The sequence below is a fragment of the Podarcis vaucheri genome (genome assembly GCF_965113315.1).
Source record: "Podarcis vaucheri genome assembly, chromosome: 2".
NCBI lineage: Eukaryota > Metazoa > Chordata > Lepidosauria > Squamata > Lacertidae > Podarcis > Podarcis vaucheri.
This window is the reverse complement of record NC_138760.1, coordinates 76,214,779-76,239,941: the sequence shown is the minus strand read 5'-3', so window position 1 is coordinate 76,239,941 and position 25,163 is coordinate 76,214,779. Positions and strand designations below refer to the sequence as shown.

The 25,163-nt window shown below is 43.7% G+C and overlaps 1 protein-coding gene across 1 annotated transcript in view; it reads left to right on the top strand.

Moving 5' to 3' along the window:
• Nucleotides 1–25,163, top strand: part of GNAI2 (G protein subunit alpha i2) — a 125,540-nt gene that overhangs the window by 94,386 nt on the left and 5,991 nt on the right. The window contains exons 5-7 of the mRNA XM_082214581.1: nt 15,391–15,519; nt 24,236–24,365; nt 24,536–24,689. Coding sequence (XP_082070707.1) covers nt 15,391–15,519; nt 24,236–24,365; nt 24,536–24,689 — 413 coding nt within the window. The remainder of the gene's footprint in view (nt 1–15,390; nt 15,520–24,235; nt 24,366–24,535; nt 24,690–25,163) is intronic.

The following is a 25,163-nucleotide window of genomic DNA, read 5'->3' as shown; positions in this document are numbered from 1 at the left end:
GGGTGGCTTAAACAGATTGCACGATGTGTTTGATAGTTAACTGCAACATCCTGATTCACCCAACGTTTCTCATCTTCAGCACAGAGACCTGACATTTTTGAAGGAAAAGAGATGTAAAAGGAATATGAAATGTCTTGGTCAAAACTGTTCAAACGATGCAAAGAAAAGCTGTGATTAGAAACAAACAAACAAACCCACCATTCTCTTTTCAGGATATTTTAATAAATTAAACAGTGGGAAGAGGAGGGGTGTGTGTGTTCCATTATTCTGTTGTGTGCTGTGCAGTAATTGAGTGTAGCATCTGCTGCCTGACAGTATCTGCAGTTACAGCAGCTACGTGCAGGGAGAAATCAAGCAAAAGGGCAGCTTGCAGATCACAAACCTCTAGCTCTTCTGCCAAGGAAAGGGAAGTTGGGGGGCTGCCGTCCCCCTTTATATCTCTGTAAGATTTCTCAAGAATGGAAGGCTGATAGTCTGACTAATTATGAAAGTTCCCGTGCAGCTTATTTTAGCTGTCCAGGTTTCTCTTTCATACCACTATACAAGTCAGAGTAAGTTGACATTTGGCTTCCCTCCCCCTCCATCACCCTTTCCGCAGTAAATGCATTCAGGTTGTGTGCAGGCCAGAAGTCTTGCATTTGTCCATACAGAGTCAAAAAGCATTATTTTCCGTATTGCGTGATCTGAGCTACAGTCTGTTTTATGCCTCTGAGCTCTGCAAGTATAACAGTTTCCTGGGAGAGTTTTATTGTGATGGTGAGTGGCTTCACTGCTGCTCTTAATATCCTGACTAAATTATTCTGTCTGCCTTGGTACATTTGGAGGAAGTGGATCCAGGAGTGTAATGGTTTGGTCAGCTTCATCAAAGCTCTGAAATCTTTTTTGAGCTCTTTTTGCACACGCTGCTCAGACGGTTTGAATGTGTGGGCAAGCCCAGGAAGTGTGCCAATTTATGACGATCCGCTTTCCAGTTTGCTTCCTGAGCTAGCAAAGTCATTGTAACATAATGCTTTAGAAAGTGCGTCTATTCTAGCTCTTGCATTCTGCAAAAGCTCCCATATTGTGGGCCTTTTCAAGATTTGCAGCACAAAGTCATTACTAAGAATCCAAAATCTCTTATGGATTGTGTAGTTTGGTCCTTTGAAATTGGATTTCCCAGCTCTCCCAACAGCTGTTTATAGTTGCTTGGAAATAGTAATTGATTGGGTACGTAAAGGTTTGTATGTAAGTTGTTCACAGTTCAGGAGGGTCAGTTTGTTTTATTTTTGTCTGTTTTAGCCACAAAATTATAACCTGCATTTTGGTGATTTCTCAAGGCGGAGCATTCCAATATAAGCATAATAATTGCAATAAGGTAGAGCTATTTTAAAACCCATTATATTACAGGTGACCCACTGTTCCCTACATCAATGCTTTTTATCTATTTTTGTCTATTAGAGATTAAGACTGCTCATTAAATGAAACAATATCTGTAAAATAATAAAAAGGGGTGTAATTTAAAACTCGCCGAGAGTTTAAGTGAACTTGGGGGTTTTCTTAGCTTTGTTTTGGGAAGATTTGGTGGAATAGGGCTGTTTACTGCACATATTTTTGGTTTACCAATTTTTCACACTCCATTTGTGCCCTTAATAACAGCATAAGATTAGGGAAATTAGCAGGTGAAGGTTTTATCGGCACAGGGATAAAATCATGCGAAAGTGTTCCCTCACTAAGTATCTGCATGTCAGGTATCTGTTTAAAGAAGGGGTGGCAAACCTGTGGGTATCAGGTATGAAGCTGGACTACAGCTCCCTTCAGCCACAGTCAACATAGCCAGTGGTCAGACATTATGAACAATCTAGTCCTGCAACACCTTGAGCACCAAACGTTAGCTACTCCTGTGTTAAAGGCACAGGGCAGGGTCACTTTTTCAGTGGTGGTGTTGGGGAACGGCACAAAGCTTTCATCACTTTAAAATTCTGTCCAGTAGTTAACATTTTCAAACTATTGCAAACCATTGGTAACTTGGCTCTTGAGAACCTTCGGCTGGCTGTATTTCCCAGCCTCCAGAGATGTGAGGATGGGGCATTTTCCTAGTTAATATCCTAGTTGATGCAATTTTCAGATGTTACAACCTGCAAACATACCAATCTGTGGTAAATGCATAAATGATCCCACAACACCCCAAAAGATTATTCATGCCTTTAAGCCAGAGGTTTTCAACCTTTTTGAGTCCACAGCTCCCTTGACCAACTACAGTACATTCTTTCTGGAGCCTAGTTATGTTACCCCTTGCCTGCAGAACTGGCAGCCTCTCACCCTTTTTCAAACACCCTTCCTTGTGGAGTGTTCCCTCAGGCTCCTCTCCTCAGGTGTACTCCAGGTGGCTGCCGCCGCCCATGGTCTCTGAGCTGCCCCCCACCCCACTCCAAAGAGAGGTGCGTCCCAGAGGCATCATTCACTTGCAGAGTTTATAGCCAGGGCTGCTGCAACAAACAGCTGTGCAAGCCTTTGGGAGGGAGATGTAAGAGGGCATCAGAGGAGAGAGGGGAGGGAAAGAAGGAAAGAAGGAAAGAAGGAAAGAAGGAAGGAAGGAAGGAAGGAAGGAAGGAAGGAAAGAAAGAAAGAAAGAAAGAAAGAAAGAAAGAAAGAAAGAAAGAAAGAAAGAAAGAAAGAGGCCAGTGTTGCCCGTGGCACCCCGACCATCATTCAAGACACCCCAGGGTGCCATGGCACACTGGTTGAAAACCACTGCTTAAAGCTATCATATCACCCAGGATTCTTCTGGATTGTTTATTTTAACAAAAATAGTGAGGAGGTGACTCATCATCTGTGCTATTGGTCCATCCACTAAAACGTGTGTGTACAAATGCTGCATACACTTTCATTGAGATAAGTAGGGGCTGCATTTTCCATTCCTTGTGAACATGTTTTTAGAAAGTTCCTGCTTTGAGCTCACTGCACGTAAGTTGTTGTTCTGCGGGAATCAATTATATTTTCCAAGCTTGGAGGGAAAGCTGTAAAAACAGTGGTTGGGGTGCAGTGGAATTGTGGGGGGTGTTCTTAGCTTCCTCCTTAGAATGGGGGCAGGAAGGGAGAAGAAGAATGGCAGTGTGACAGGATAGCTTGAGCCTGCCACAGCAGCCGCTGTTGCCAAAAGCAGAAGTAAAAACCTGTGCTGCTTAAAGTGACATATTCTTATAATTTGGGTTATTGCTGCTGCTGCTGCTGCTTCATCACCATCACCATCTTGGGATACAACTCTCAGTATACAAATGGTTCCAGTACAGCTTGTAGGTCACATGAATATTTTTTTAAACAAAGAAGGAAAGCAAAACCACAATAAAGAATAGTAAACCCAAGCCTGAAGGAAAGGCGGTGTCTTAAATACTAGATGGAAACCTAGCGTGTCTGGAGAAGTGCCTGGCTAGACAAGGACACCTTGGGAGCAATACACACTCCCTCATCTCAGGAAGACCTCTGGAGAGAAGGGAGTTGATAGGAGTCAGGTGAGGTTGAGGTGTGGCTCCAGGTCAAAAGCTCCAGTGCTGGGCACTCTGCCTGCTCCTGGATTGACTATGCCAGGCTTCCTCAACCTCGGCCCTCCAGATGTTTTGAGACTACAGTTCCCATCATCCCTGACCACTGGTCCTGCTAGCTAGGGATCATGGGAATTGTAGACCAAAAACATCTGGAGGGCCGAGGTTGAGGAAGCCTGGCCTATGCTAAGCCAGACCATGGACTGCTCTGACCCTGCCTCTTGCCATGCACCCTGCCTGCTCAGACTCTGACCTTGGACTGGCCCTGGACCACATTGTCTACATTGGTGTGACTTCTGGCAAGTCCCCTGGTTACTCAGCTGTCCAGTGAGAGTAGGGCTGGAAGGGAGAAGCACAACTCTAAGAAAATGTGCATGCATGTCTTGTTGCGAAAGCCCATTGAGAAGGGAGCCTACATTGTGCCCTTGCGCTCCAGGTAACCACTTGGGGAGAAGTGTCCATGCACATGTGTGAAGTGATAATGCACACATACCCCTCTCCTTTGCCTGGCTCTGTGATTTGTAATTGCATGTACTGGAAACTGAGAGAAAGCAGAGGGTTTGTCTGCTAACAGAAGCTTGTAAGCTCATTTGGGTAGACTTCACTGGTTGCCATGAGGTTTACTTGTTGTTGTTCAAAGGGTGTTTCTCTTCCCGCCGCCCCCAGCAACTCGCTTGCTTCATTCTAGATTCTACTGAGCTTAGAGACATTGCTTGCACTAGCTGAGATTTCTGAGGAACCTAAAAATAATCGGGCAGTCAGCTGCCTGATACTTGGCAATTTTCAGTGAGATTTGGCAATGCAAGGAACACCTGAAGTGGGCATGTTTGGAGATGTCAGCTGATAGATCTTACTTACTAAATAGACAGGACAAAGAAGGTGTGACATAGCAGAAAGCCTGGAATTCAACATCGTGCTGTGATGAAGCATTCCACTTACCCTGATGGAATGATCCCTATCCTCCAACACCCACAAACTGTTCTGGGGTTCTCAATGCCGGCAGAGCCAGTTTCAGGGGGAGGTGGGGAAGCTGCATTCCACAAATGGAAGTCCTTCAAATGGGGCTTCCATTGATGAGGCTCACTGGGTGAATCTCTCCTAGAGTTTATAATTCCTGGGTTGCCACTTGCAGGTTGCTGTGCTGCAGAATTTTCAGCTGTTTGGCGTCCCTTTTGAGCACTTTTTTGGGGGAGGGACCAACCTGTCATAACTAAGGAAGTTAGACCTTAATTTATTTTGGGGGGCATAATTTCATGCTGGGCAGCTTTGGTGGGAGAAGGAAGAATGAGCTGCCCTTCAGTCTGCCTGTAAATGTAAAAAGATAGCCCTGTTTTCAAGTTCTGTCTTTCTTGCACGTTTTCCCCTCTTCTATGACCTCTTTTGTCACCTTTGCTCTCATCATGAGCTTTTGGGCAGGAACCTGTGCAATTCTTTCTTTAAATAGATATAAATATTAGCAATAATATTTTTAAACACTATGGTAATTAGTAACAACATACCCAATCAGTATACATTTGTGTCTTACAAAGCTTCAGAGTCAAAGCAAGGAGAGCATGTCCCTGTCCAAATGATAGCATGGTTTCCTCTTCCTTAATGTGACCGTGTATCTTGCTGATGGCAGCAGATGGCTGTTGTTGTTGTTGTTTATTGTTAAACTGTTATTTATTAAATTTATATGTCACCCTTCATCCAAAGATCAGAAGGTGGTTTACACAAGAAAAACAAAATGCATAGCATAATAATAACAACACGCACACAAACATTTAGAAGGTGATAGATTGTTCAATAGCCAAGGCCTAGCTGAAGAGGGTATTTTTTCACCTGGGGGCTTCCTGGGGAGAGCGTTTCACAAATAGGGAGCTACTACAGAAAAGGCCCTTTCTCGTGTTGCCATCCTCCAAGGCACACCAAGAAGGGCCTCAGATGATGATTGTAGGGTCTGGGTCAGTTCATATGGGGAGAGGCATTCCTTGGGAGGCTACAGTTGCTGAGGTCCACAAGGATCCTCTCTTGAATCCAAACTAGCAAATATATACTTTTGATTCAAAGCGCTATTCAGTTTGAGCATACAAACAACCCCCTGTGACCCATCACGGCATGCTTCATAATAATATACAAGACTTTTAAGCTTTGCATATTTATGTTTGTGATTTGCAGAGCTTTGGGAAGCTGTGTTTACATGGAAATTGTCTTGTTGACACTTTAATAGAGCAGAGATTTGTGCTTCATAACATTAGTTAGGAAGCCTTTCTCATCTCTAAGCCATTTGCAAAGTGTTATTTGTCATCTCTTCTTTGCTTCTGAACTAACCAGGATGAGAATTCTCACTGGAATGTAGCCCCGAATTGAAGGGGAGGGGAGAAGGGCTTGTGTTAGCTTGAAATTGAGAGAGACTGTACGCATGATCATGTACCCTAGCTGAAGAACTTATGCAATTCTCACCCTGCCTGTGGCTGTTGCTTCCTGTTTTTGCAATATGTGTAATCTCCAGCAGTCATATAACAGATGAATTAATGTGTGTGATACAATCAGATCTTTGGTTTAAAGGGGTTGCAGAATGATCCCAGCCCAGTGAATTTTCTGACCAGAGTCATATTGGCAGAATTGGGTGTGAAGAACCCGCATCATCCCCCTCCAGCCACGCACCCACCAAATTAAAACCTAGTATTTAATCAATAAGGCTTCATTGATCTCCTTGCTGACAGAGACACATGGTGTCTTGAAAGCAGGTTTATTGTGGCATGAGCTTTCATGGGTAGGCGCTTACTCTGCAGCAGAGAATGTGGCCCTTTGTCATAATTGACATATTTCAGGCTTTAAGCCAGGCACCCCCAACTCAGCCCTCCAGATGTTTTGGGACTACAATTCCCATCATCCCTGGCCACTGGTCCTGTTAGCTAGGGATGATGGGAGTTGTATTCCCAAAACATCTGGAGGGCCAAGTTTGGGGGTGCCTGCTTTAAGCTATCTCAGTAATGATTATTCCATAAGTTTATTTAAACTGTTGAGATTTATATGCCACTTTATACAGAAATCATGGTTCACAGGATAAAAATAACAAGTTGAAAGTATAATACATTAGGAGTATAATACATTAAAATACAGCACAACCCTGTTGTGGCCAGGGTGTTCAGATCCTTTCCTATTTGTCATCTGTACAAAAGGGATCACAAAATGTTTGGCCATGCTCGGAATCAAGGGATTCAGGATCCAGCCAGGCACACACACACACACACACACACACACACACACACCCCAGGTGGTTTTAAAACCTTAAGCTGGTTTCTGATAAGTATCCCACTTTTCATCAAGTAGAACTGCCTCACTTTGTGAATGTGCCCCCTTCCCTTCTACCGCATTGCATAGACCCTCATGTGCTCCATTAGTCAACAAAAGAGGTTTAAAGACTCTCTCAAGGCAAATCTTTAAAAAGTGGTATAAACACAGACAACTGGGAAACACTGGTTTGTGAGTGCTCAAATTGGAGAATAGTCTTTACCGAAGGTGTCGTGGGCTTTGAAGACGCTCAAACTCAGGACCAAAGGTGCTAAGAGGAAGGCACGTTTGGCAAACCCATACCATGATCAACACCCATCTGGAAACCTATGTCTCCACTGTGGAAGGACGTGTGAATCCAGAATTGGCCTCCACAGTCACTTACGGACTCACTGTTAAGACCGTGTTCCTGGAAGACAATTTTACTCGGCTACGAATGATCGCCAAAGAAAAAGAAGAATTGTAGCTTGGATAAATCATGCTAATTAATTCTGTGATTATTCCCATAGTCCCTGTTGACCTTCTGTTTGGATTTTATGGTTGCAGAATTTGGCATTTTCAGTGCATAATTCTAGTCTGATCACTTTGCCAGTCTGCAACAGTAGCTTCAATACAGAGGGCCTTGCTAATGTTTTAAAGTGGGAGCACTGACTGGCTCACCATGTGCAAGGTAGTGCTTCTTAAGATAACCTATGCTCCATATTAACTTGCCAGCAGTTCTCTCCTTGCCAGGCAGACAAACTTGTATATGTAACGTTCTTATATGTTTCAAAACCTCTGAGGCCTCTGCATTTGAATCTTCACAGAAAACTCAGCAAGTTCAAAGTGCCCATCATTAAAGCATCCTCTGGTTTTGCAGCAATGGTACATTGCTTGAGTGCCTTTTCTGGCATGATAAGGAATGAACAAAAAGGATGCTAAAGGCACTCAAATCTCTTATATTTACTGCAATGGATTGTCTCAATATATAATGGTTTGTGCACTAGCACCCTTCATCTGTAGGCACCTAAGGCACATGACAACACTGAAGGTGCATGAAAACACTGAAGATCCCTGAATTGGACTGATCTGGATCAAAACAAATCTGGAATGCTTTTCTTCTCATTCAACCTGCATTTGTAAGATACTTACTCTGCAGGGGCCACAGTCATTAGGGTCTTTTCCTGTTTTCTTCTTATTAATTCAAGCTGCTGGATCAACAACCCTCTCCTCTTCAGTCTTCAAATTGAAGCTTTAAGGAGTAATGTCATAGGAACCCCTTGTACTATAGGAAACCTTGTGGTGATCATTCTCTGTAACTGGTGTTCTGGGTAAAACATCATATAGTAAAGGTGCTGTGGTTGCTCTCAAGATTTCCCAGTTGGTGCTAGCATGCATCTTGGCCGTGGTTTTTCTTCTTCTTTTGAAATGCCATATCTGAAATTCCTAATCGCCTCATACAGTGCAGATCTTGGTGGATTTCACCACTGCAAATTCCCTGATTTAGCATGGTTGTAATTTGCTTAAAAGATGCCTGTTTGGAATAATCCAATTAAGCAGTCTTAACTAGGGGGTAATGCATAGTGTTAGTGGCTAGGACACCAGCGTGTCTGTCAGATGCCTCTAGCGTAGTGGTTATGATGCTGCTTTCTTTAAAAAAAGTTTCTTGCTTTTACTCTGTTTTGCTAAGTCCATAATGGCTGGTGTTTCCAAGACAGGGGAAAGGGGATGGAGGACGGTCAGCATTTAAGTGGTGGTGGAAGATGAAAGTTTGAGAACATTTGAGAGAAGGTGGTTACAGTAAAAGAATGTCAGGTCATTGCACTGCTGTGTATGCAGAATACTTGCTGTGTAGTGCACCAGTGATCCTGCTGAGAAGGGCCAACTCTGACAGCATGCTGCCGAGCAGTACAAACATCCAGAGTCTTTACAATGTGCTGAGCAAAGCACCACATCTGTGATTGCAGAAGATTATTTAACATGGATGGATAAAGTTATTTGTACTCAATGAATAGCAATAATGGAAGGCAGTAAAAACCTTTAAAAAAGCGTCCATTTTTGTAACATGTGTGTGTGTGTAGATATATATATATGGTCTGAAAAAATATTTGGTTTCAGAAAGAAGAGTTAAGACTCTTACAAATGCACACATGCCTCAGAAAGCGTAATTTTTTGCCTTAACTTTTGCACCATTTAAGCTATAAACACATTCTAAAATCTTGTATATTGTGCTTCCTTACGACTAAAACTCCATGTACCCACACTTTCCCCTTAGTCTTTTAGTTCCAATGCAAAAAAGAATAACTATAAGGTATGCTGTATGTCTGTAAAAATAATGATTCCAGCCATTAAAAAAACAAAACTTGTAACTCAACCATTTTTCATTCTATTTCACTGAGCACCAAGGTGATTTTCCATACTAAATTTCATGGGGATAGGATAATCATATTGGATGTACATAAGGAATGTACTTGTGCTTTCTAAGTGTGAAATTCTATACAGCTATTCCTTTTTTTTATTACACTGTAACCCACATTCAGGATCCAGAGTAGCCAAAGATACTGAGCTAATCTTTTATAAGTAAATCTCCACTGTAGCTAATAAGATTTGGCAGGCATAAAAGGTGGTGCTACACATTACATGTAAATCTGTGTGTGACACATACTTCAGCCACTTACTTGTATTAGGGGGGGAAATGGCTTCAAGAGGAGAGATTTGGGGAAGAGACACCTTGGAGAAAATGTGTTTAACCCTTCTGCCTAATTCTTTTGCACCTTTCCTCAAGCCTCTTCCTCTTTCCTCCTGTAGAAGTCAAGTTTGGAAGGGTAAACAGACATCTGGAACCCTGAGGCTTTTGGGTGGGGTGGGGTGGGGGAAGATCAATCTGCTTCTACACTCCAAATCACTTCCTTACAAAGCTATTTTTCCCTAATAGAAACAGCCATTGAGACATTGTGTGCATCTACGTACAGCGGTACCTCTGGTTAAGTACTTAATTTGTTCTGGAGGTCCGTTCTTAACCTGAAACTGTTCTTAACCTGAAGCACCACTTCTGGCCTCCTGCTGCTGCCGCGCTGCCAGAGCATGATTTCTGTTCTCATCCTGAAGCAAAGTTCTTAACCCGAGGTGCTATTTCTGGGTTAATGGAGTATGTAACCTGAAGCGTATGTAACCCGAGGTATCACTTGTACAGGATGTCCCATTTTTTCAATAATGTATGTTGCCTTCCCCATCAGCTGATATGCTGGTCAGTCCAATAATTAATTTGCCCGATTAGAATGGAGGACATTCCTCTGATATATTTGGGGAAGGGGGGGGCAGACCTTAAATTCCTCTGATGGCTCCTTGTTTGTTCGTTTAGTCATTTAGTTGTGTCCGACTCTTCGTGACCCCATGGACCAGAGCACGCCAGGCACTCCTGTCTTCCACTGCCTCCCGCAGTTTGGTCAGACTCATGTTTGTAGCTTCGAGAACACTGTCCAACCATCTCGTCCTCTGTCGTCCCCTTCTTCTTGTGCCCTCAACCTTTCCCAACATCAGGGTCTTTTCCAGGGAGTCTTCTTTTCTCATGAAGTGGCCAAAGTATTGGAGCCTCAGTTTCATGATCTGTCCTTCCAGTGAGCACTCAGACTGATTTCCTTAAGAATGGAGAGGTTTGATCTTCTTGCAGTCCATGGGACTCTCAAGAGTCTCCTCCAGCACCATAATTCAAAAGCATCAATTCTTTGGCGATCAGCCTTTATGGTCCAGCTCTCACTTCCATACATCACTACTGGGAAAACCATGGCTTTAACTATACGGACCTTTGTTGGTAAGGTGATGTCTCTGCTTTTTAAGATGCTGTCTAGGTTTGCCATCGCCTTTCTCCCAAGGAGCAGGCGTCTTTTAATTTCGTGACTGCTGTCACCATCTGCAGTGATCATGGAGCCCAAGAAAGCAAAATCTCTCACTGCCTCCATTTCTTCCCCTTCTATTTGCCAGGAGGTGATGGGACCAGTGGCCATGATCTTCGTTTTTTTGATGTTGAGCTTCAGACCATATTTTGCGCTCTCCTCTTTCACCCTCATTAAAAGGTTCTTTAATTCCTCCTCACTTTCTGCCATCAAGGTTGTGTCATCTGCATATCTGAGGTTGTTGATATTTCTTCTGGCGATCTTAATTCCGGCTTGGGATTCATCCAGCCCAGCCTTTCGCATGATGAATTTTGCATATAAGTTAAATAAGCAGGGAGACAATATACAGCCTTGCCATACTCCTTTCCCAATTTTGAACCAATCAGTTGTTCCATATCCAGTTCTAACTGTAGCTTCTTGTCCCACATAGAGATTTCTCAGGAGACAAATGAGGTGATCAGGCACTCCCATTTCTTTAAGAACTTGCCATAGTTTGCTGTGGTCGACACAGTCAAACGCTTTTGCATAGTCAGTGAAGCAGAAGTAGATGTCTTTCTGGAACTCTCTAGCTTTCTCCATAATCCAGTGCATGTTTGCAATTTGGTCTCTGGTTCCTCTGCCCCTTCGAAATCCAGCTTGCACTTCTGGGAGTTCTCGGTCCACAAACTGCTTAAAGCCTGCCTTGTAGAATTTTAAGTATAACTTTGCTAGCGTGTGAAATGCGTGCAATTGTGCAGTAGTTGGAGCTTTCTTTGGCACTTCCCTTCTTTGGGATTGGGATGTAGACTGATCTTCTCCAATCCTCTGGCCACTGCTGAGTTTTCCAATGGCTCCTTACTATCCTTAATAATAAATATAATTTTGTTTTAGCCTATAGAACTCATTATGTGCACTGCTTAGGGATTATTTAAACCCTTTGTAATTTTTAAAAATAAATACAAGAATGGAAGAAGGATCCCCCCCCCAACAATAGTTGTTTCTCAGCAGCCTGAGGGCTTCCTGTGCAGTTTGGTGCTGAACGGTGTGACAAGGCTGGAGGACGGAAGCATCCTTGAAATGCGCAGGGTTATCCCACAAGAAGTCGTCCCTAATAATCACTGAGTGAATGGGTGGCATGTTTTCAGAAAGGGTGGTCATAACGACAGCACCTGGCAGTGATGCGCCATCCCCGTTTCTAGGTTTGAGTACCTTGTCACAGAAGAACCATGACAGGACATGGCTGCAGCAGCTTCCCTGGAGCTATGGAGACCTCCTGCTTCCCCTATTCTTGATTCCTCTTATTCACAGTGATTATTTTCTATGCTGGGATGTGGATCCTTGTGTGCCTGTACAGGAGCTGCTGTAATTGATAGCTTGTAGAAGTTGTCGTCTCAATTGTTCTGCCTGTTGCTTTCATGCCTCTGCTGTGAAAATACTGTACCCCAGCTCTGCAGGCAGAGCCTGTGTCCTTGCCAGGCTTTCAATGCTGAATCATCTTGCCGTTGTTAGCTAGCTGTGTAATCCCTCAGCTTGGCTCCCCTTCACTTTGTGGCTTTCTGCTGGAAAGATCAGGACAAAAATACACAAGATTTGCAGAGGAAATGAATGTCATTTGATCAGCCTGGCCTTCTGCTCAGAAATGGCCTTGTCCTCTGGTGACCAACTTCCTTTCTAAGGTAGAAACATGATAGATAGAAATTAGGCAGGAGTTGTGAGCCTGTTTTGGGCATAGTTTACCACAGAGATTTTTTTTGGTGGGGGGGGGGTTTAAAGTATTAAATAATTAAATCATTTTGTTAATGTAAACAATAAGGTTGTAAATTAACATGTGGTCTTGGGTCAAATTTGCAGCACTGTATAGGGCAGGGGCCCTCCAGATGTTGCTGGACTCCAGTTCCCATAATCACTGGATGTGATGGCTAGGCTGATGAGCGTTGGAGTCCATCTGAAGGGCACCAGGCCCCTTACTTCCTGTTATGAAATATGTAAAGAAATATCAATGGGAAACTTGGTCTAAACTGATTCTTTAAATGGGCCTTTCACCTTGCTAATTAAGACCATGGTTTAAATCTTCTTGTGTGCCATCCCCTCTTAATCTTAGAAGGATTAGCAAGGGAGGCCTTGCCAGGAAAGAATCGCAGGAGTCAGGTGTGGTGGTTGTCACCTGAAAAGCTGGCCGACAACTTCAGGAAAGGCCAGCTAGATGCTTGAGGATTAATGGAGCAGGTACATAGTAGCGGGTATGCAGCTTGGTGATACTTCTGGATCTTTTGCTGTCTCTAGAGGTTCAGGTGGCCTTGGTGGCTCGGGGTGCCTTCCATCAGCTTTGGCTGGTAGCCCAGCTGTGCCCCTATTTGGAAAGGGGTAGCCTAATTTCTGTCATCTATGCTGTCATCTAACCTCTTGGTTAGATTACTGCAATGCATCACACATGGGGCTGCCTCTAAAGGTGGTTCAGAAACTTTAGCTGGTGCAGAATTCAGAAACCAGGTTGCTCACCAGTATAAGATGGTTTGAGCCTATTGCACCAATCCTGGCCCAACTTCACTGGCTGCCAATTTGTTTCTGGGCCCAATTCAAAGTGCTGGTTTTGACCTATAAGGCCTTAAATGGCTCAGGACTGCAGTACCTCAAGGACTGCCTCTTCCTCCTACCCGGACCCTGGAATCGTCATCTGAGGCCCTTATTTGTGTGTCTCCTCCCCAAGAGGTCTGGAGAACAGGCAATATGAGAACAGACCTTTTCTGCAGTGGCTTCCCATTCGTGGGATACTCCCCCTGGGGAGGCTAGCCTGGCACTTTCATTACATATCTGTAGGTACCAAGTGAAGACATTTCTCTTTAAGCATGACTGATTAACCTTCTATGGCTTTTTAAATGTGTTTATGGAAGGGAGGTTATTGGTTTGTTTTTGTTTTATTATGTATTTGTGTTTCCATTTTTATGTTGTAAACTGCTTTGTGATCTTCAGATTAAGGGTGATATACAAATTTAATTAATAATGGAGGGCCTTTCCCAATGGTTGCGTTCTATGTTCCCATGTTGTGGCTCCACCTGACTGTTCCTGCAAGGATTTGTGTGTATTTCTCACACTGTAGCTTGCTTGCGTGTGTTCTAGTATAAAAGACTCAACTCTCGTTTTTGGAAGGATGCCATTGCCATTCTCTCGATGACTCAATTTCTCACTTCACATTCATGGGTATATTAACTGTAAAGTGTATCTTGTGAGTTCTGCTCTGTGGCTCTGCTTTTCTCTTGACTTCACTGTGAGTTGAAGGAAGGAAGGAATCTGGCCAAACTGTGAAGGGTTTTCTGGCGTCTCCAACAGGGCCTGCCTTGTCCTGATGTTTTCTGCCTCAACCAGCACTGCAGACTGTCCCCTCCCTCCCCCCCCAAAGGCCTCCCTCTTCCTCCCAGGAAGGAGGGTTTTGTGTTTTGACTATAAATGGCATACCGCCATAAATCGTTTCTGCGCAGGCTCTCTCTGTCTCTGGTTTGTTGCCATAGTGATGAATACTTTCCTCTTCCCTGAGAGCAGCATTGTATTAATGTAACTGTGCAGCCGTGATTAACTTAAAATGACGACAGAGGGTGAGTGGGATACAGACCTGAGTGTGTGTCTCAGTAGCTTATCTGTTAAGAGCCAGGCACTTCATAGCCCTAAACACCACAGATAAAGACGTCTGTGGCTCAGAAGTGCATGATGGTGGCACAGTTCAGCTGTCCTGCATTTTGGGAAACAAGTTTCACGGCTGTAATACTCTGCTTGTTTACATGGATGTAATTCTGAGTGAACACAGTGGGACTTGTTTCCAAGTGAACACACAGAGGACCAAAATGTGCATCAAATGACTTTTGTTAAAATAACTTCTTCCTTATAAGCTAAAATGATAATTTCTGCCTGGTCTCTCGCAAGCTAGAAACATATCAGATATATGTTTATAGATTGCTTGTGTTTCATTGATTCATAGAATTGTAGAGTTGGAAGGGGGAACCAAGGGTCATCTAGTCCCCCCCCCCAGTTTTTACAGGCTTGTTACCCATAAGGCATGTTTGCGTCCTTGATACTCTATGGAGTATCACAGACATGTTTGTTTCTTGCTTGAGAAACTTTGTTCTATACCAGTAGTCTTCAACTTTTCAGATCCCGGAGCCACCCTTAACCCAAACATTCATTTGGTGACCCATTTCTCATTTTCCTTCCATATATTTTATGGTGGTTAAGCTTCCGTTATGACCCACCTTACATCAGACCATGACCCAGCATTGAGTCCTGACCCATCAGTTGAAGACAAGTAGTCTAAACCATCTGGACTATTTTCTTCCACTTTACTAGATAGTGTGGGCCTACCACCATATCAAAATGTTTGGTCTTGAGGATTTTGCTTATTTCCAAGATGGTTGGAAAATATTTGTTCGTGGAACCTACAGTAGCATGAAAGAGGGAAGACTTGTGAACCTCTGGCAAATATACATGGTATATGAATGAGTGTGCACAACATGAAAAAAGGCACTTTTGCCTTTTCTTGTAATCTTAATCTTCTAAAGCAGGGTAGCCAACGTGTTCTCCATCAGATGTTGCTGGACTATAACTCACATCAACCCCAGCCAGCATAACCAGTGGTCAGGGATGATGGGGGTCCAACAATATTTTGAGGGTACCATATTGACCACCTGTATTCTGAAGCAATTTACAAACTATTGCGAGCCTCTTTTCTTACCACCCCCACTTCTTTCTCCCTGCAGCTACCTGAATGATTTGGAGAGGATAGCCAAAGTGGATTACATTCCAACCCAGCAAGATGTGCTGAGAACCAGAGTGAAGACCACAGGCATTGTAGAGACTCATTTTACCTTCAAAGACCTGCATTTCAAGTAAGTACATAAACTAAATAGCTTCCTTTGGGGAAATAAGACTCAAGGTGTACCTAACATTCATTGCAGAACAGATAAAGTTGGATTTTAGCTATTTGACACCAAGGTAGGCTTAGCAACATTATGCACACCCTGCAGCAGAGGGCGCTCTTGTAACCTGCCGTGGAGATGGGCCTGGACATTCCAGCAGAGGGAGAGGGTGCTGCACATTCCCCCGATGTCACAGGGAAATGGATGAATCAGCAACAGTTGCATAGTGATCTGGGAAAAGCAATACAATTGAATAATATACATCAGAAAGAAATGCCAAATCAACGTGGGTGCCTGACCTCTGGAATTAGGCATTACATATGTAGCATTTTCACTTGTGCCCTTTTGCATATATTTTTTTTATCTAATCCTGCAGATCAGGGCGACTCCTAGGACTATGTGACCATTTGCTAGTAGGGAGACACATAGTTAACCATCAAGTGGAACACAATTGTGTCCATTACCTTCCAACACAGCAAGGATTATTCAGATTGCCTTGCCTTCACTGTCTCATACTGCAGTGATAGAAGCTCTGCTTTAAACGCCCTGGATGTGGTCATTCTGAAAAGCTTTGCTTTTCCACAAATCCATTTGCTGAGTTGTCAGAAAGGATTGATGTATCCCAAAGCCACAAGGGAGCCAGATTTACAGTTGGAACCAATTTCTCCTTAATCGGCTTATTTGGTGCCTTGACAAGCACCCGATTTTCTCCCTGGCCTGCATGCAGGAGAGATGTGCTTTTCTTTTCTTCCCTTTTCTTTTTGGCTTTCGAATGCGTTTGACTCTGGGTTGAATTAGAAAGGGAACATGCTGGCTTGCCTTTATCAGAGCATAAATGCATGACTCAGTAAACCAGTAGGCCGAGCTGTAGGGTCTGGCATACAAATGTCCAGGCTGAGATGGTGCCAGTGTAATCCCCCCGCAGTTGTCGGCTCTGAATGCAGCATGAAGGCATCACTGTGGAAAGCCTTTGTATTCTAAGGATTAGACCACAAGAAACTAGAATTACAGCTTTCCTTCCGCACAACAGAAAGGCAGGCTGCTATGCCAATATATGGCCGATCAAAGTGCACATCTTCGTGGTATGGGGAAAATGTATTTGGGTTTCGGGTGTACAAAAGTTCCAGATTATCTGGTAAGTTGGAAATACAGCTAGCAAAGGCAGGTTGTATTTGTACACCAGCTGGCCAGCACACTGAGTTGCTGGAGCAGTTTAAAGAATTCACTTCCTTGATGCATGGACCGTAGGCAGACTGGCTTATTACAACAAGTTGGCCCCAGGTGACACTTTTTAAAGTGTGTGTACACTGGAAAATGCTAAACATGATGGGGTGTGCTAGTTTAAAACAAAGACTGAAAACCTCTTATGATCCAATGGGTATTCAGTTCAAGATAAGCACACGTTCTGCACAAAGGAAAGATGGACTTTACTGGTCAGCGAACTCCACAGTTTGTGACAAGTTGAGCTAGAAATGTCACTGATTGAGATCCAGTTGAGGATCCCTGCACAGCCTTATCTGGTTACAATGAGCTTCAATGAAAATTTAAATGAAAGCAAGGCATGAATTGCAACACCAGCTGGGAGATTTGGGGTGAGAGGAGTCCGTCTAACGTGGTTCACACGTTACGGTAAACCAAGGTTAAAAAGTAATGGTGGGTTAATGAGAATGGGCAGCATGCTGGTGCACATGGCTAAAAAGTTCTTAGTCTCCTCCTCCCCAACTCTTGAAACCCACCTGTTGGCTACAATTGAAGGCATCTTTCAAACATCAGTCACCAGTACTATGGGTTACAAGAATGAGTGCCATTTTTCAAAGTTAATGTGATGTTGATGGGCAAAACAGACTGCTGTGTTCCACTCCTGAGTCTATCAGTGTTATTTTCTCTTATTTATTACTGTGAAATAGATGGAGGCAAAGAAGCAAACTTTCTAGTGAAGACTGGCTTGAAAGAGGAAGTGTGTTGTCAGTGACACATACCACAGGAGATGTGATGACAGTTACTTTTGCATCTCAATAGATCTAGTTCTTTCTCTGTAGGATTGAGTGATACAGAATTGGTTTCCATATTCAAATGAATGCAGTGTGATTATGCAGTGTGAGATGCAAAAAGAAGAAGCTGTATTCTGGCTGTTTTGAGTTGCAACTTCTAGTTGACCATTTAAATCCTGAAAAGTCAGTTGAAAAAGAATGAGTTGTGCCCTGCACCCCTGTGAACAAAAAATGCAACTCATCCAAATGTAAGATTATTCTGTTCAAAAACAGAACAAAACTGCACACATCCCACAGTTGCCATTGCCAACAGTTGTAAGGACCACAGGAGCACACTTAGGCCGCATTTGCATATAATGATAAGGCAGCATTCTGGCTCCATAAACTATGCTGTGCACAAGTTGTGAACTGATGCATGCAGCTGACTTGCTCCTGCTTCACTCCTTCCCTGGCATAAGTGGGCAAACAAACCAGGAACAGTCAGGTCAGTGTTGTGTCCAGACCCAGGATTATGGTTTCTGCCTCCTTATCAAGACATAAACCAACAGGAAAAGATTGATCAAGCCAGCTAGTGCTCATGGTTGAAGGTGTAACACTAAACACTCCCCATTCCAGTTGTTTTGCCCATTTGCACCAGGGAATAGCAAATTGGAAGCGATGGAGCTGTTTATACAATATTGTTTCTCAAGACAACAAGAACCTTGGCTTCCCCTTAAGTGCAATTGCAGTGTCTTAGTCAAACACAGCTATACATTGATTTGCATAGCAATATTCAGACACCAAGTTTCTCCATTGGTGTCATTCATTTGACCAAGTATATGTGCTCTCATCTCATCACTGACTAGCAGGGCAGGGGCCCAGTGAGTACCTGAATATAACAGCACTGTTGCTGAGAAATAGCAAGTGCTTCTAGTGTTTAAAATACTTCTAGACTTCTCCCTTCATTGGGGTAGCATACTGTTTGAGAGTGGGAGTGCCACCTTCACTTGCAGGTATATAGAATTCCTCCTCCCATGTGCTTAGAATGTATTAGGAGGGTCACAACCTTGCTCCCTAGCATGGGATGATGGCACACATAAGTTAACGTGGCTAAATTTTTGTTTATGGCATGGCCCTGTTACTCTAGTGGAGCATCTGGCAACTCAAGTGTGCAGTAAACCAGACTGGCTTCAGCTTCCCATCACAGCCAAATTCTCTTACTTAAGCGAAGTGGTTCTGTTTCTCTTAGTGCAAGGGGCAGGTGCCCCGGTGATATGAATGCTCTGAGAACTGGAGTGGAGGCAAGTGTGAAGCACCCTGCTGCCTTTAGAGCCCAGCATTTGCTGTAATAAAAAGCTCCAATCTCAGTATATTGGATTTTCAGTAACATGGTTCTTTCTGGGTCATTGTTCTCCAGAGGGTAGTCTGCCTTCAAGCCAAATAAGATATTTCCAATCATTTTCCTTAGCACAGTTGCATGTGGAACTCAATTTATATGATTTCCAATAGAGTTTGTGCCCCTTCTTTCCCCTCTAGCTGCTGCTAATGAGTTAATGACTATGGGGAGGGGAGGGGAGGGGAGAGGAGAGAGGCTGTATTTTTCATTCTGTCTACTTTGTCCGTGACAGAAATATACGTCAGCCAGTGTAGCTCAATAAGCTAAGAGTGAATGGTTTGTATGAATGCCTAACTATACTAGGCCTAAAAATAAAGGAAAATTTGGTTCATGTAATGAAAGGAGAATAAACACAGCAGTTGTTTCTTCCATATGCCGATACGCCTGTTTGTTATGTTCGTTGGAGGTGGTCTTCTTGTGCTCTTAAGTTCTTAGGGGCCCTGTTGTCGTAGGTCAGAAAAGGATTGTGGCTTCCCATCCCTCTGGCCTGGCCAGTGTGAGGGTTGCCTTTCCTTCCTGAACTTCCCGTCCTCATCTGGGAATGTCCTGAGGCTGCTGCCTCGTCATAGCGAAGTATGTTTGCTGCATTAGAAAGCAACCTTGCAAGCTACTCCAAAAATGATTAGTCCACGGGCATTTTTACTAGCCCCCAGGTCCACATATCTCTGTGTTAGCTGTTTATGCCGCAAGGAATTTATTGGTTGCTGAAGTTAATGACTGGAATTGGAGGGAAAGGGGAGCTCTCATGTATAAATATTATTACATCGTCATAGCAATACTTGAGTTTCCTCATAGTGGCTTGTTGAAATTTAGAGAGAATATCTCCCTCTTGATTATAATGTCATCCAGATCTCTTTCCCAAATGCATATTGACAATGCATAACTAAAAGTGCATCTTGATGAGCCCTCTTGTTAAATTTTATATAGCCCTTCACTATGTTCCGGGACTAATCTTAGCCTTTTTTCTTCCTTGTGCAAGCGCAGGCTTGGGTTTTCAACTCCCATTTCTTAATGAAGCAAGTTCTGTAGTATGTTTCTTAGCACCTGAGAATGTGGCCCAGCTTTTCATTGAGCTGCTGAGGCGTGCCTTTTTCTGGGGGTGGAAGGGCAGAGTTTGTTTACATGTCACGTCGCTTTCCTGTCTCCACTTTTCCTTGGGATGGAATTCCCACTCTGTTTCCTCTCATTGTCCAGCCGAGGGCTCTGCCTGCCCCGTGCGTTGGCAGCCTGTCTCCACAGCCCTTGTGTGGAAGGCTGGCAGCAAGCCAGCCCTAGAACTCTGCAAAGAATCCCCCCAGAAAGGGCGGGGGGGGGGAGAGCTCTCCCATAGCACGGCTTCCCTGCCAACTCATAGGGCCACTTTGAATGTGTTTTTCCAGCACTGAGAAATAATCTCTCTGCAAAGTGTGTACTTAGTAGTGCTCGAAACCTATTTATGTTCTAATGGCATTTTTATCTTGCCCTTCTTTCAAGGAGCACAAGGCAGTGTGCTCACACCTACACACTCTCTTTCTTTGCCCCTTGTGAAGTAGGCTATAGGCTAAGAGTGTTCTGGCCCAAGGTCACCCAATGAGCCGAGTACAGATTTCAGCCTATGAGTGTGTCCCCAAAGGGTCAGAGTCCAACACCCAGCCCACCACACCAGCCTCTGCAACATCTCAAATGTTTGGGGAAAGGGGGCTGTTCAGTAGCCCTTAGTTCTGAGCTATCATTGTATGTCAGCAATGTAGCAGAAGGCTTAGAAAATATAGTTTAATCATTTACCATGAAGTTTCAGAGTCTTGTCTTGTTCCCAGCAAATACGTAACTGTGTTGCCCACAAGATTGTGCAGGCCAAATAAAACATGCAGATTGAAGATGTGCAGTCCTCCTTCTACCACCAGGCAGAATTCAATCCTGAAATTGGGTCCTCCAATCTAGTGTGACAAATTTCCATGGATCTCTTTGGTTTTCAGACAGTCACTTTTGCTGTAGCTCCCCAAGTTACAGGTTCTGGATGTTTTCAGAAAAGCTTTTGTTTAGAGTTAAACTTTACCTTGGCTTTATAGATTTACGGCTGCATAGATGGCTTGGGGGGGGGGTCCATGGGGGAAGAACAGCCTTATCCCAGGCCAGAGCAGACAGCAGGGTAGGAGTAGCTAGAAGAAAACTAAGTACAGTGGTACCTTGGTTTAAGAACAGCTTAGTTTATGAACAACTTGGGTTAGGAATGCTGCAAATCCAGAAGTAGGTGTTTTGGTTTGTGAACTTTGCCTTGGAATAAAAACATGTTCCGTTTGTTGTTGAGTGTGTTCCATTTGTAGATTGAGTCCCCCACTCCTATGGGAAAGCATGCCTTGGTTTAAGAATGGACTTCCAGAACGGATTACGTTTGTAAACCAAGGTACCACTGTATACTGGTTCCAGGGCTAGAGGAACAGCCCTTCCTTTTCTGTCTCTTAAAAGAAGGAAGATTTTTGTTTATTTATTTATTTATTTTATTACACTTATATACATCCTTGTATGTAAAGTCGAGGGCTTTGTGTGCTCAGTTGCCTCAAAATGCTTGTTGATGGGGTGAGGAAAGCCAGAGGGAGGGGAAATGGGATGGAGTATAGCAGAGGAAAACAGGGTTGGCTTACTGGAAAAGTAAATGGGAGCAGCACTCCACACTGCAACGTTTTGTTGCAGGGCCCTCGTGTTCCTTTCTGGGGCCTGGACTGGTGTGAGGGAGTGGCATGTGCTCTTTCCTATTCTGTGGCACCTCATGGTTCATTCATCCTGAACCTTTTCCCATTTCCATTCTCCCTTGAGCTCTTCTATAGGTATCCATGGTAGTTTGGCTTCTCCTAGGATTCACAATGATTTATGTTGGTAGATGCAGTGGCCATGTTTTAGCTGCATTTATTAGTAATTTTTGGAACATGACGATGCCTTCACATGGCCTTTGTTGGGAAGTCACCTGGTGTTTTAGAGCAGTTTCTAAGTACCACTAATGGCCTTGCTCAGGTCCTGCTGGGCAGCTAACCGATTATTATGCACTGCATGGGCCTTCAAATGACTTACGGCTCCATTAGCCAGATCAGATGTTCTTCTCCCCCCCCCCACCTACCCCACGTCCCCCAAAGCAGAAAGTATGCCTAAGTTTACAGTCCTGTCCCACTGCGTTGCAGCCCACACACGTTTTTGCTCTTCTAGCACAGGCAGAATCATTTTTCTCCTTCCATCTGTCAGCAAATTGAGGCTGCAAGATAACAATCTGAATCCAGAGTGTACTTCAGGAAATTCTTGACTACCATTGCCAGGCAGTGACTAATGCTCATGTTCTCTCCTAGTGATATCAGGGTAAATTCTCAGGGGAATGACATTAGAGAAAGTATCTCACTCATATGCAGTGTTATATTAGCATTGTCTTCCTTTTCGCTGTCTTACTATGAATTCCAACCAAGATAATGTGTATATAGTCTAAAATGCATGGGGTTGAACAGATTTCCTCTAGGAGCAAGGCCTTTTCAGTCATGGGACCATTCTAGCCCAAGCCATAATGCTCTGTGTTTTCAAATGTTGGTCTAAAACCTGTCCCTTTAAGCTGGACTTAGAGGATTCTGTTGCTCCTCGCCCTTCTGTATAGGTTTTATATTGTGTATTTGAGTTTCTGCTGAGATTAGTATGTCTGGTTGGGTTCACTACTTTTCAACTCTTGCTTTGGTTTTATTGTACAGTTTGATTTTTTTGTTGCAATGTTTTTGATGTTAACTGCTTGGAGTAAATTAGTGGCAAGTGTCAGGCAGTGGCTGTCTCCTCTCACTAACTAACCTCTTTGGTAGACTCTAAACTCTTAATGCTGGGGAACTGTTTGTGGCTGCCTTCCAGGAACACTTTTTCTTGGGAGCTATGGCTCTTCTGAAACCACAAAAGCAGTTTTCTCTGTGCTTCAGGGCAGGAAGACATAACCCATGAAGCACATAGATGTCGTTGAACGCAGCAACTGCGCATGTCATTTATCATCAGTAACTTGACAGACAACCTCCTATCTTGATGTGGTAACGCTGTGTTTCCCCACTCACAGGATAGGCAACATATTGTAGACATTAATAAGGGCAGAAGAGGGAAGATCAGTGATCACCATTTTTGTATGTCAGCCATAAGTTTAATTGAGTGGTGGTGGTGGTAGTAGTAGTAGTAGTAGTAGTAGTAATAATAATAATAATAATAATAATAATGGCTTGGCTCCCAAACAAATTGGCTTCTGAACACTGCAAACCTGGAAGTAAGTGTTATGGTTTGGGAAATTTTTTTGGAAGCCAAACATCCGATTGAGTGCAGGAAGCTCCTGCAGCCAATCAGAAGCTGCACTTTGGTTTTCGAACAGTTTTGGGAGTCAAACGGACTCCCGGAACGGATTAAGTTCGAGAACCAAGGTTCCACTCTAGAATATCACATGTAGAACCAGCCTCAGTGCCTATTACTTGGATTAGGGAAGATCATTGCCTTGTGCTGAACTGGTTGTACAGAAATCCTTATCCAGTGCTCTGGTTACTGTGGCCATCATGACAGCGTCATCATGGTTGTATTCTTACCCTTTGAGTTCATTGTGTGTGTTCCTCAGTGCCACTGGCTTTGGCTATGCTGAGAGTCGCTTTGTTGATGCTGAGAATAGTGCATTCACCAAGTCCGTTGGTGTGACTCCCTTTCAGACACTTAGCAGTTGGGCTCCAGGTTCCAAACAGAAGAAAGATGTACTTCTTAACCATGCAGCAGATAGCTCTGAGAGATGCAATAAGTTTCCTTCTTTCTTTACTTTTCATACAAGGAAGGGAAAGTCCAAGAATGTTTGTCTGAGGGAATCGGGACTGGGCAGCAGTCTGCTACTCAGTATACTCATATTTGCAGCATTCAGGAGGCAGGGAGGTTTGCCCTCTAAGCCATCTTGCAGACTTAAATCTCCACATTTTCCCATTGAGACAGTAAGGAACCAGACTCAGTGACTGCTTCAAAGTTATACAGTGGTACCTCAGGTTACATACGTTTCAGGTTACAGACTCCGCTAACCCAGAAATAGTACCTCGGGTTAAGAACTTTGCTTCAGGATGAGAACAGAAATTGTGCTCTGGCTGTGCGGCGGCAGCAGGAGGCCCCATTAGCTAAAGTGGTGCTTCAGGTTAAGAACAGACCTCCGGAATGAATTAAGTACTTAACCCGAGGTACCACTGTACTTAGTTTCCAGGCTTGGTTAAGCCCATCTTTTCTTTTGGTTTCCAGCAATATGATGTTGCAATATGATGTTGCTGTAATTGCTGTCATGTCAGACCTCAGTAACGTGGGTTTTTCCCCCTCACAGGATGTTTGATGTGGGGGGACAGAGGTCCGAGAGAAAGAAGTGGATCCACTGCTTTGAAGGAGTGACTGCCATTATCTTCTGTGTTGCCCTTAGCGCATATGATTTGGTTCTGGCTGAAGATGAGGAGATGGTAAGGAAATATTCATCTTTGCAATAAAGCCTTCAAGGCGCCATACTTGCTCTTTGGGACAGAAATCGCTCGATTTTGTTTTCTATACTCTTAATCCTTCAGCTCCTTTGCCCTTCCCCCTTCTTCCTCTAAGCACACTTCTTGGCTCAGCATATTTGTTGCCTTGACAGAATCGGATGCACGAGAGCATGAAGCTGTTTGACAGCATCTGTAACAACAAGTGGTTCACAGACACATCCATCATCCTCTTCCTCAACAAGAAGGATCTCTTTGAGGAGAAGATCATCCACAGCCCCTTGGCCATCTGCTTCCCGGAGTACACAGGTACGTGGCGCCATTTTTTATTTGAGAAATTAACTTCAAATCCCACATGTCCTTAAATTACTCCTGTACTCTTTGGTCTGGGAACACTGTCCTTGGATTGGTGTTAGTGGCAGGCAAGGAGCAAGTTTCTGTCTCACAATCCGCCCCCCCCCCTTGTGCCCTACCATCTCTCTTTCTGTATCACTCCCAGTTTAGTTTAGAACTAAAATCTAGTGGGAGGTGGTGTACAGGCCAAATTTATTATAGGATTCTTCTAGGTCAGGGATGGGGAGCCTGTGGCCTTTCAGGTGTTGTTGGACTATCACACCATGCTGCTGAGTCTGAAAAGATTTGAAATGCAACCCTGGAAGGGTAATTTATGCCCTGAAACTTGCACAGAAAACTACAATTCAAAGATGGGCAAGACCTATTCAAAAGGTGGTTAAGGAGAAAGTTTCTATCTACAGATGCCTATGAAAGCTGTGTGTCAACTTC